Source organism: Prunus mume, linkage group LG2, assembly GCF_029339155.1.
Source record: "Prunus mume cultivar Tortuosa linkage group LG2, ASM2933915v1, whole genome shotgun sequence".
NCBI classification, from domain to species: Eukaryota; Viridiplantae; Streptophyta; class Magnoliopsida; order Rosales; family Rosaceae; genus Prunus; species Prunus mume.
In genome coordinates, this window is record NC_142699.1 from 12,703,004 (window position 1) to 12,715,711 (window position 12,708).

At 39.3% G+C, this 12,708-nt stretch overlaps 1 protein-coding gene and 2 pseudogenes across 1 annotated transcript; all 3 read left to right on the forward strand.

Annotated features, from left to right (window-relative positions):
• The first annotated feature begins 177 nt into the window (after positions 1-177).
• LOC103320678 (glutamate receptor 2.7-like) lies at positions 178-4,054 on the forward strand. Its single transcript, XM_089045001.1, has 5 exons — positions 178-568; positions 886-2,228; positions 2,327-2,642; positions 2,787-3,193; positions 3,297-4,054. Exons 1-5 carry the CDS (start codon positions 445-447, stop codon positions 3,870-3,872), a joined length of 2,766 nt encoding a protein of 921 aa, XP_088901127.1. The 5' UTR covers positions 178-444; the 3' UTR covers positions 3,873-4,054.
• A 346-nt stretch (positions 4,055-4,400) lies between these two features.
• On the forward strand, positions 4,401-6,120 carry LOC103320892 (glutamate receptor 2.8 pseudogene; annotated as a pseudogene).
• Positions 6,121-10,936: 4,816 nt separating this feature from the next.
• LOC148919658 (glutamate receptor 2.7 pseudogene) lies at positions 10,937-12,278 on the forward strand (annotated as a pseudogene).
• Positions 12,279-12,708: the final 430 nt, after the last annotated feature.

Here is a 12,708-nt window from a genome sequence, read left to right on the forward strand (position 1 = left end):
GTGCACAATAATATCTATGCCCCCGTTTAAATGGACCCAAATAATCAGTCGAGCATTGACAATTCGACATTGACTCGTTAAATAAGGACAGCAGACTTAAATACATTTTTGGGACGTAGCTACACCTACATGCTGTACCACAGGCACAACCAATGGAGTGTAGATTCTTCTTTCACTTGTATTATTCTATATGATTAATAACCCAGTTGAGCATTTTCAATCTACTCTGGCTTTGTCTATATAAATAAAAACTCCATCTGACTTGGAAGTCATGAATTGCAAACCTTGAAGAATTTCAACAATGGCCAAGAATGCTCCCTTCAGCTCTGTTTTTTCTCTGTTTTTCTTGTTCTTAGTGCTTGGGAAATTTTCCGCCATGGCAGAAAACACAACGATCCCAGTTAATGTGGGTGTGGTTATTGACCTGATACATGGTATGGGAAGATGGGGCTGAGCTGCATCAGCATGGCTCTCTCTGACTTCTATGCCTCTCATTCTAGCTACAAGACAAGGCTGGTTCTGCACAAAAGAAACCCTACTTCAGATGTTGTTGTTACAGCTTCTGCAGGTTCTTTCCATCTCTCTCTCTTATCTTTTTTCATGTTTTGTTTTTGTTCCATCGAATTAAATTCTATCCACCCTTCTATTTTAATCAATCATTTTGGAGTTTCAATTTTGGAGCTTAATTTCTTTACATGAGAGTTTCAACACCTGTTGATTTTGGTGCTATTTTGTCTGGAATTATTAGAAAGTTAACATCCTTTTGCATTGAATTTTGGCTTTCTTAGAATCTGCTGCTACATTTCTTTTCTGTCCACTGACTCATTTAAAGTTGGAAACTATATCAGAATTCAATTTAACTCTCCATTTTCACCTTTGGAACAGCTCTGGACCTAATAAAGAATGTTGAGGTGCAAGCCATCATAGGTCCAGAAACATCAATGCAGGCCAACTTTGTAATCAGCCTTGGAAACAAAGCCCAAGTTCCCATAATCTCATATTCAGCAACAAGCCCATCTCTCACTTCAATCAGGAGTTCATACTTTTTCAGAGCTGCACAAAATGACTCAACTCAAGTAAAAGCCATGAGTGCCATCATCCAAGCCTTTGGCTGGAGAGAAGTAGTTGCCATCTATGTTGACAATGAGTTTGGGGAGGGAGTCATACCTTCCCTCTCTGATGCTCTGCAAGAAGTTGATGCTCGAATCGCCTACCGGAGTGTCATTTCTCCAAAGGCCACTGATGACCAAATTGTTGTTGAGCTTTACAAATTGAAGGAAATGGAAACTCAGGTCTTCATTGTGCACATGTTTGCTGATCTTGGTTCTCGGCTGTTCGACAAGGCGAAACAGATTGGCATGATGGATGAAGGGTATGCTTGGATAATGACTGATGGAATGACCAACTCATTTAGTTACATAAATTCCTCTGACAGAGAAAATATGGAAGGGGTGTTGGGTATAAAAACTTTTGTCCCAAATACAAAAGCGCTTGAAAGTTTTGGAGTTAGATGGAAAAGTAAATTCCAACAGGACAATCCAACCGTCCATGATGTTAAGTTGGATGTTTTTGGATACTGGGCTTATGATGCTGCTTGGGCACTGGCCATGGCAGTTGAGAAAGTTGGGGCTAAAAACTTCAACTTTCAAAAGATGAATAGTACATCTGGTAATTCCAGTACTGATCTAGAAAGATTTGGGGTCTCTCAAAATGGTCCTCAACTTGTCCAAGCGCTATCAGGTACCATTTTCAAAGGCCTTTCAGGAGATTTCAGTCTTCTTAATGGCCAACTACAATCATCAACATTTCAGATAGTTAATGTGATTGGCAGTGGGGAAAAATTGGTTGGATATTGGACACCCGAAAGGGGGCTTGAAAGAAAATTAAATTTGACAAACACAAGCACATCTTCTACTTCTAATGTTAGTCTTGGATCAATCATTTGGCCTGGAGATACCACCTCTGCTCCAAAGGGTTGGCAGATTCCTACAAGTGGTAAAAGGCTGAAAATTCTAGTCCCTTTTAAGAAAGGATTTTCTGAATTTGTGAAAGTGACACAAAATCTTAAGACTAACACAATGATCGTCGATGGATACTGCATAAGCGTCTTTGAAGCTGTAATAAAATCGTTACCGTACGATGTTCCATACGATTTATATCCTTATGTAAAGCCTAATGGTGAGATTGCTGGCAGTTACAATGACTTGGTCAATGAAGTGTTTCTTGGGGTAAGATTCAAATCTCAAGCTTCTTTGTTTTCCCTAATCTAACAAAACAAAACTATCCAAATTATTTACTGACACTGTGACATTTTTTTTCTTGAAAGAACTATGATGCTGCAGTGGGAGATATAACCATCAGAGCAAACAGATCCTTATATGTTGACTTTACATTACCATACACAGAATCTGGGGTGTCCATGATTGTGCCTATCAAAGACAACAAAAGCAAGAATGCATGGGTGTTCTTGAAGCCTTTGACATGGGATCTTTGGGTAACAAGCGGTTGTTTTTTCATATTCATTGGTTTTGTAGTCTGGGTTCTTGAACATCGAATAAACGAAGACTTTCGTGGACCTCCACATCACCAAATTGGGACAAGTTTTTGGTTCTCCTTCTCAACCATGGTTTTTCACACAGTAAGTTCTTTCATCTTAGTTTACTCTGCAACCCAACAACCAAATCAATTACTTTTCCACTGTAAATTATCCTTCAAAAAAGTAAATCCCAAATGGTAAAACGACTTCCATGACTCATTGTTCATTCCTTTCTTATTTTGAATTACAGGGGAGCGAGTTGTGAGCAACTTGTCTAGGTTTGTGGTGATCATATGGTGCTTTGTTGTCCTGATACTGACTCAAAGTTACACTGCAAGTTTGACCTCTCTTTTAACAGTTCAACAGCTCCAACCAACTGTTACTGATGTAAACTTGCTCCTCAAATATAAGGACAATGTTGCCTATCAACCAGATTCTTTTGTTCATGGGATTTTGAAAGAACTAGGATTTCAGGATGAAAATCTTAAGCCCTTTAATACACCAGAAGAGTTGAACCAACTTTTTCAAAATGGGAGTAGAAAATATGGCATTTCTGCAGCATTTGATGAAACACCCTACATGAAACTGTTTCTTGCAACATATTGCTCCAAATACACCATGGTTGATCCGACATTTAAAGCCGATGGTTTTGCTTTTGTAAGTTCACCTGCTTTTTCTCCTTTATATCTCTCTTTGATGTTGATCCACCATGTATTCTCATCAGGGATTGTTTTGTTTCCTTTGATTCTACAACTTGCAGGTCTTCCCAAAAGGCTCTCCTCTTGCTCGCGACGTTTCGAGGGGAATCTTAAATGTGAACGAGGGAAACCAAACGAAAGTCATTGAGGATCGGTGGTTCAAGAAACAAAATTGTGTAGACCCCAACAGCTTGGTCTCTTCCAATAGTCTCAGCCTTGAGAGCTTCTGGGGCCTCTTTCTCATTACTGGTGTTGCTTCAACACTAGCTCTGCTCATCTTTGCTGCCATGTTCTTGTATGAACACAAGGACATCTTCAAGCGACTCGATCCAGAGGCCTCATTGTGGAAAAGATTTCTTATCATGTTAAGAATTTACGACAACAAGGACCTCAAGTCGTTTACTTTTAAGAAGAGAGAACTTGAAGTTGACACCAACTTCCACCCAAGCCCATCAGTCTATTCAGACCATACTGAAGCACGCAATGTGTTTGGGGAGCAGATGAGATCACCTTCTTCTGCTGATCTTGAGCATGCTGGTTTCAGTCCTGGAGCATCAACCAGCAGATCAGAGACGGAATTAGCCATTGAGATTACTGAGAGACCAAGAACTCATGAGATTGACCCAGGAAGCAACTGATGCAGCTTCTTTGTGACACGTAACTCTGTATTAATTTATACAAGTAGCACCGTAAATTGTGTAGTGTGGGGGGAATTATTGTAAATTGGTTTAGAAATAACATGATTAGCTCAGAGCTCAGAGCTCAGTGTAAGCAAAAACTACTGCATATCTCAACAATAGATGACAGCCTAATTAGTTTATCTCTTTCTTTTTGGTAAAATGTCTTCACACTTGTTTAAGCGTGAAGAGCAGATTAAACGAACTAGGTATATATACTAAAACATAACCCCCCTAATCTAATGGGTGTGTTTTTATTTCTACCACTCAGCTTTATATCAAGGCATATATCATATGGCGAATACTTCTGCTCCAGCATACTTAATTGCGTAGTCACTAACAGGGTGTTTGGTATAGAAATTGTAGGACAAGCCCTTCATTCTTATTCCATAATCAGCTACAAGTTTTCCTCGAAATTTATCTTTCTAACTATCACCGATATTATATATATTTGGTCTTTTTTGGGATTTTCTTCCCTTATCATCAAAAATGGGTATGAATGTTTACTTGACCACTGATACGTCTATGGACTCAATACTTCTGTTAACATTGATATGCTTAAACACGTTGCCACTAAGGTAGTGTTTGTTAATATATTCTTATTGAAAATATGCCAACCGCATGGCCGCTCGGCTGTACGTTTAAAATATGCTATTTATAGAGTGGAGCTCGAAGGGTTCATCCCACGATGGAAACAGCAATTCCACAAGGACTATCGAAACATCACTGCTGCTGAATTGGATTATTTTGGACTTTGGGCTTATGATGCTGTTTTTTGCTTAGCCATGGCAGTTGAAAAAATTGGGTATACAAGCTCTGAACTACAAAAGAGGAGCTACTTGTTCCTTCGACTTGACAGATCCTCGTACCTTCATGGTCTGTCAACATGGTCCAGAACTTTCCTATGCCTTATCTATCAACAGATTCAAAGGCATTGCTGGAGATTTCAGCCTTGTTGATGGGCGACGCTAATCATCAACTTTTCGGATAGTTAATATAAATGGTGGAGGAGCAAGAACAATTTGATTTTGGACGCCCCAGAATGGACTGGTGAACATTTTGAATTCATCATCAAGTTTCAGCTCCAATGTTCTTGGACTGGTCATATGGCCTGGAGATTCACTCTCTGTTCCCAAGGGATGGGAAGTCCCGACAGATGGTAAGAAGTTGAGAATGGGAGTTCCTGTGAAGGTTGGTTTTACTGAGTTTGTTAAGGTACCAAAAATCCTAGAACAAACACAACGGATGTCACTGGCTTCAGCATTGACGTCTTCAAGGCTGCAGTGGAATTATTACCATTAGCTCTTCCTTTCGACTTCATTCCTTTTGCAAAACCTGATGGCACCAGCGCTGGCTCTTACGACGATCTGTGCTATCAAGTATATCTTGGGGTAAAATTCCTTACCATTTCTATTTCTTGTTATAGAACAATCAGTAAAAAACCAAAATAACAGAATAATAAATACCAACGAATATATTTTATATAGATATAATTGAATCAATACAACAATAATATAGATTGTAGAATACTTTGAATTGTAGATAGAGTCAGATTTGCAGTGTCCTTTAAGTAGCTCCTCTAGTGCTTGTAGTTCAATAGAGCTTTGCTGAGATCTTTTGACAATTAATTATATATATATTTATTACACAAATATATATATAATCCAAGCTCAAACCATGTTGAGGCTCAAGTTTGCCTCCACTAGGCCCATACTCTATTTAGTAATTCTAATGTGTTGGTGCTTATAAACTATGGAAGAAAACTACTCTCTTCCAATGTGGGACTACATGCAAGTGTATTTTCCTATACAAACTCTAACATTTCTTTTATCCAAGGCGTATTTGCATCCAAGGCTAGAAACTTTGCTGAGATGATAACAAGTATATATACATGTTTACTTGACACAAGTTTGATGCTGTGGCGGGGGATACAACAATTAGTGCATATTGTTCCCTCATATGTAGACTTTACAATGCCATACACAGAAGCTGGAGTAGTAATGGTTGTGCCAGTCATAGACAACAGGAGCAAAAATGCATGGGCTTTCCTTGAGCCTTGGACATGGGACCTTTGGCTAACAACTTCTTGTTTCTTTATTTTGTTGGCGTGAGTCAACATTCCTATTAGGAATAGAATTTATATTTTATTGTAATTATCTAATTTGAGTAGAATTAGGAGATTTTGTATGTATTTCCTATTTGTAACCACTCTGTATGTAGTATATATATTCCTCCTTGAGAGAAGAATAAACATATCAGTTTTAAACCCTAATTATTTTGAGTTGATATATCAGAGCGGGTTCCGATCCATCTCTACAACATCAAAACCCTAATCCTAAAAATACATATTTCCGCTGCACCTAGCCTATACACCTAAGCTTATGCTGTCTTATATCTCTTATTGTCGTCGTCGTCACCTAATCTTTTGCTACCGCTATCTATCACCATGTCAGATGTCACTGACTCTTCTTCTTCTACTCCTATTGTGACGGTTCATACCGAATCGTCCACCAACCTACCTATGAGATTCAAATTGAATGGATCCAACTATGAGATATGGGCTTCGATGATCGAACTCCATGCTACTACACAATACAAATTGAGTTACCTGACTGGCGACACGGATGCCCTTGATTCTAAAGACCCGAAATTTGGGAAGTGAAAAATTGATGATGCTATTGTGAAAAGTTGGATGCTGCGAACTATGGAACCCAGTTTGTTGAATATGTTTCATACTCTAGCTACTGCTAAGGAAATTTGGGATGCTATTAATCAGATGTTTTATGATGGCTCTGACATATCCCAGCTCTATGAATTGCGGTGCCAGGCTACCCGTCTCAAGCAAGAAGGTCGTCCTGTCTCTACCTATTTTGCCGAACTTAAGGCAATCTGGCTTGAATTGGACAAGAGACGTCATTTTCAGATGAAGTGTGCTGATGATATGAAGACTTTTCAAGCTGTTGTTATAGCAGATCGTGTGTATGATTTTTTGGTTGACCTTGACGATACTTATGACAAGGTCCGAAGTCATATTCTACGAAGTGATAAAGTTCCAAGTATCGAAAATGTATTTTTTATGGTTCGTGGAGAGGCTCAACGCCAGATTACTATGCTTGGATTCGGCACCAAGATTAGGGAACCTGATTGTGTTTGCTTCCAAAACACTGCTTTGGTTTCTTAGCGTCATGTGGTCAGCTCTTCGATGTTCCGCCTCATCGCGACTTCTGCAAAAAGACAAACGAAGTGTGATCACTATGGCGAAAAGAGACATATTATTGACACCTGCTAGGCATTACATGGGATACCATATTGGGAGAAGAAGTGGAGGTGTTTCAAAAAGGAACAACTGGACAGCAAAGCTCATGTGGCTGCTGCCCCACTTTTGTGGCTGACATCACCATTAGGCACGACCACCTTACTGCTACTCATCCTCCGACTTTGATTGCCGTCTCAAGCACTCTAACACATCCGCCTCCATGTAACTTTGGTAAGGCTTTCCATACCCATGATACCCGAGATACAGGTTGGATTATTGATTCAGGAGCTACTGACCATATGACGTATAATTCTACTTTATTCTATACTATTCTTCTGCCTCATCGTGATCATGTTCTGACTGCTAATAATGCTGCTAGTCCTGTCATGGGGGCTAGTTCTATACTCTTGACACCTATTTTACCATTTGACAAAATGTTATTGGTTCCATCTTTGTCTAGTAATTTATTGTATGTACTGCAAGTTACTTGAGCAGTTAAACTGCGTTATACTTGATGTATCCGCTTTTGTCTTACTACAGGATATCCAGACTCGGAAGATCTTTGGTCGTGGTACTAAAAAATGGGGCTTTATTATGTGGATGATATGGCAACTAGTCGAGTTCTTCGTGCTGGTATCGTCGGAACTTCTCAACATCGCCGGATTTGGTTGCTACATTACCGATTTGGTCATGCCTCATTTGGATATTTACGGCATTTGTTTCTTGTATTATTTAATGGTGTCAACGAGTTTGATTTCCAATGTCAGACTTGTATTTTAGCTAAGAGTCATCGAGTATCCTACCCTCCAAGTTGTAATAAACGGCTTATGCCATTTGATTTAGTTCATTATGATGTTTAGGGACCTTCCCCGGTTTCTACAGACTTGGGAGTTCGTTGGTTTGTGTTATTTGTGGATGATTGCACTCATATGATGTGGTTATATGGGATGAAAAATAAAAGTGATGTGGGCAAAAAATTTCAGCATTTCTATCAGATGATTCAGACTCAATTTATGCTCCCTATCAAGGTTTTTCGATCTGATAATGATGGAAAATTTGTTAATTCGGCGTTATCCAATTTTTTTCACACTAAGGGTGTACTCCATGAGACTACTTGCCCTCAAACACCACAACAGAATGGGATTGCTGAACGTAAAAATAGGCAAATCCTTGTTGCTGCCCGTGCTCTGCTGCTTGGTGCGTCAGTTCCAAAGTGGTTCTGGATGGATGTTGTTACCTATGTTGTCTATCTCTTGAATCGTCTACCTTCACGAGTTTTGGATTTCCAAACTCCTATGCAGGTACTGACCCCTCATGTCTCTGCCTCTTTTATGTTGACTCTGTCTCCAAAAGTGTTTGGTTGTGTCGTCTATGTTCACCTCCATCAGAATCAAAGGAGTAAGCTGGACTCGTGTGCTCTCCATTGTGTCTTTCTAGGTTTCTCTCCTCATCAGAAAGGTTACCGATGCTATCATCCTGCAACCCGACGTCTATATGTCTCTATGGATGTTACCTTTGTTGAGGATGAAATGTTATTCTCTGATACACTCGAGCATGTCCTTCAGGGGGAGACTAGTAGTGAAGGACATAGCTGGCTAGATTTACAAAGGGGAGTAGTATTGGATAGTTTGATACAAAAGGAAGAACCGACCGAGCCTGCTGGACCTGCTACACGTGAACCTACTACACTAGCTGAACTGTTATTTTAACGATGTTACTCACATCCTTTGAATCGATTGCCTCCCATGAAGCTTCTCTAATAGTACCCGATCAAGCTCCCCTGGATATTCCTGAGGTAAGTGCTTTTATTCATACTTCTGATAATTCTTATGTTTTACTGCCTAGATGGAACCGTGGAGTTCCACTTGATCGTTACTCACCAAAAGGCAAAGCGAGATATGCTATTGCCCATTATGTGTCTGATCACAGGTTATCTCCTGAGTGCAAAACGTTTGTGACCAAAATGGATAATATTAAAATTCCAACCTGTGTTGAGGAGGCATTTAATGATCCAAAGTGGGTTGAAGCCATAATATTAAAATGGAGGCGTTGCAAAAAATAATACATGGGACATTGTTGATCTACCAAAGGGAATGAAGCCTGTAGGATGCAGATGGGTGTTTACAATTAAATATACAGATGGGTGTTTATAGTTAAATATAATGCAGATGATACTGTGGAGAGGTACAATGCCAGATTAGTAGCTAAAGGGTTCACTCAGACATATGGAGTTGATTATCATGATACTTTTGCACATGTGGCTAAGATGAATACTGTCAGAGTTTTGTTGTCCTTAGCAATAAACTTGGATTGGACCCTGAGACAATTTGACGTAAAAAATGCATTCTTACATGGTGAACTAGAAGAAGAAGTGTACATAAGTCTTCCACTAGGGTATAAAGTTACCGGTGAAACGGGGAACGTGTACAAATTGAAAAAGGTGTTGTACGGGTTAAAGCAGTCTCCTCGGGCATGGTTTGGCAGATTTACCACAGCTATGAAGAAGTTTGGTTACCGACAGGCCAATACTGATCATACTCTATTCATTAAACACAGGGCTGGTAAGGTAACTTTGTTGATTATTTATGTTGATGATATGATTATAACTGGTGATGATACTGTAGAAATCGAGGAACTGCAGAAACGTTTAGCATCTAAATTTGAGATGAAAGATTTGGGCAGTCTGAAATTTTTTCTGGGAGTGGAAGTCCTCGATCTAAACATGACTTATTTCTTTCACAAAGAAAGTATGTCATGGACCTGCTAGCAGATACTGGGATGCTTGACTATAAACCAGCTGATACACCTATTGTTGAGAATCATAAACTTGGTGTTTATGTGGATCAGGTCCCAACTAACAGAGAAATATATCAAAGGTTAGTTAGGAGATTGATTTATATATCATTAACACGCCATGATATTGCCTATGCTGTAAGCATTGCTAGCCTATTTATGCATTCACCTAGTGAGGATCATATGGCTACTGTAATGCGTATTCTGAGTTATTTAAAGTCTGCTCATGGGAGAGGTTTATTAGTTAAGAAAAATGGTCACTTGGATCTGGAAGGTTACACTGACGCAGATTATGCCGGGAATATTACAGATAGACGTTCTACATCAGGTTACTTCACCTTTGTTGGTGGTAACCTAGTTACGTGGTGTAGCATGAAGCAAAACGTTGTGTCTCGGTCCTCCGCAGAGTCTGAGTATAGAGGGATTGCCCAAGGGGTTTGTGAAATACTGTGGTTGAGTTGGTTACTTGCTGAAATAGGGTTTAGACCGAATGCTGCTACAAAACTCCACTGTGATAATCAGTCTGCATTTGAAATTGCTAACAATCCAGTGCAACATGATCGAACTAAGCATGTAGAAGTTGATCGGCATTTCATTAAAGAGAAGCTGGAGCATAAGTTAATTTCTATACCTTTTATGCCTTCTTCAGAGCAGCTTGTAGATATGTTGACCTATGCTGTGTCAAAGCGCTGATTTGAAGACTCACTTGACAAGTTGGGCATTACCAACATCTATGCACCAACTTGATGGGGAGTGTTGGCGTGAGTCAACGTTCCTATTAGGAATAGAATTTCTATTTTATTGTAATTATCTAATTTGAGTAGAATTATGAGATTTTGTACATATTTCCCATTTGTAACCACTTTGTATGTAGTATATATATTCCTCCTTAAGAGAAGAATAAACATATCAGTTTTAAACCCTAATTATTTTGAGTCATTTTTATTGAGTTTTGTGGTTGTGCTAGTCTACATACATGTCAAACTGTGATTGGCCTACTTTCAAGTATTTTCTGTAAGTACCCACATGACCTCTTTCTAGTTTCAATTTGATCAAGAAATTTCAATGTTTAACTCCTGCTGCTAAAATATATAATTGAAAATTTCCTTGTTCACTGTACAGGGGAGAGAGTTGGTAGCAACTTGGCTAGATTCGTGATGAGCATATGGATATTTGTTGTGCTAATACTGACAACAAACTACACAGCAAGTCTAGCGTCACTATATACAGTTCAGCAACTCCAGCCAAGTGTTACTGATATAAAGGATCTTGTAAGGAAGGAGGAAAACATTGGCTACTTAAACAATTCTTATGTTTACGATATCTAAAAACAAGTAGGTTTTGATGATTCCAAGATTAAGGGGTTTAGAACTATGTGGGAAATTGATGAAGCTCTTTCAAAAGGAAGTGGAAAGGGTGGTGCTGCTGCTGTTGTTGATCAAGCGCCCAATATTGTTCTAAATATACTATGATTGGACCTATCTTTAAAACTGATGGCTTTGGCTTTGTAAGATCTCTCCCCTCTTTGTACAATACATCTATTCTCTCCTTTTTAATAAAAGACATGGACAAGCCAACGAGGTCTAGTCCAATATAGTCGAATCAATTTTTTTCTCTTTCTAAGAATTATACTTACAACAACAAAAAAACAAAAATCAACATGTTGAGAATGTTTGTCCCACATTGAAATGTTAAGAGATCTAGCAAGGGCTTATAAGGAGTTGAGCTACTCCCCCCCATTGCCAATTGGTTTTGGGGTGGAACCTCAACTTCCTTCATGGTATCAGAGCAAGGCTTTACTTGTTGGGCCTAACAGCCACACGTACTCCCACGTCACTCAATATGTGTCGTCCATGTGTTAGGCTTGAAAGTTCGCCACTTGTTAGGCTTGACTTTGCAGGTGTTTCCAAAACGTTCCCTTCTTATACCGGATGTTTCACAAGCAATCCTAAAAGTGACCAGAAAAGAAAGGATATTGGACATTGAGAACAAATGGTTCAAGGAAGGAAGAAATTGTCAAGACTTGAATAGCCTCAAAGTTTCTAGCAACAGTCTTGGCCTCGAAAGCTTTTGGATCCTCTTCCTCATTTCTGGGGTGGCATCAATACTAGCTCTCATCATATTTATAGCTTCCTTCATTTACAGACATGGGCACATCTTGATGCACCCAACTTGATTCAGAGGCCACTACAGGGAGAAACATTTTGACCATGTTACAAACTTTCAATGAAAAAGATCTCACCTGTCATACTTTTAAATTTACAAGTGAATCGCAATATGCAGTTGAGGCTTCACAGAGCAAACATTTCCCCAGATAGTTATGTGTTTTATGAAGCGCAAGAGACACTGACAACTGACGAATTATCTCCCAAAATAGTTTCAAAAACTTGTAATTTAAGTGGTTAAGAACAATTACACCGAGGCCCTGTTTGGCATGCTTCACTAAACCTCACTGGATTGGATTGGGTTAAATAGTCCTAAAAACCTATGTTTGGTAAGAAATGGGATTAAGTTAAATGAGATTATATAGTCCAATGGGTAAAAAAACATTGGACTCGCTTGTCTAATATAGCGAGCCCAAAACTTAGTTCGCTAAATAGCGATGGTGCTATTCTGAACATGCGAGTCCGACTGGATACCACCACCACCGTCAAACACACGAGCTTGACCACCAGCACCATAAGTCCACCACTGTCAGACCACCACCATCAAACCCATAACCAGCCGCCAGAGACCCAATCGAACCAT

Bases quoted from the DNA above. Each gene is read 5' to 3' on its own strand.
- LOC103320678 (XM_089045001.1), top strand. From the start codon at position 445: ATGGGGCTGAGCTGCATCAGCATGGCTCTCTCTGACTTCTATGCCTCT. The intron at 2,229-2,326 runs GTAAGATTCAAA...TTTTCTTGAAAG, and splicing joins TCAATGAAGTGTTTCTTGGG to AACTATGATGCTGCAGTGGG. The intron at 3,194-3,296 runs GTAAGTTCACCT...TACAACTTGCAG, and splicing joins AAGCCGATGGTTTTGCTTTT to GTCTTCCCAAAAGGCTCTCC.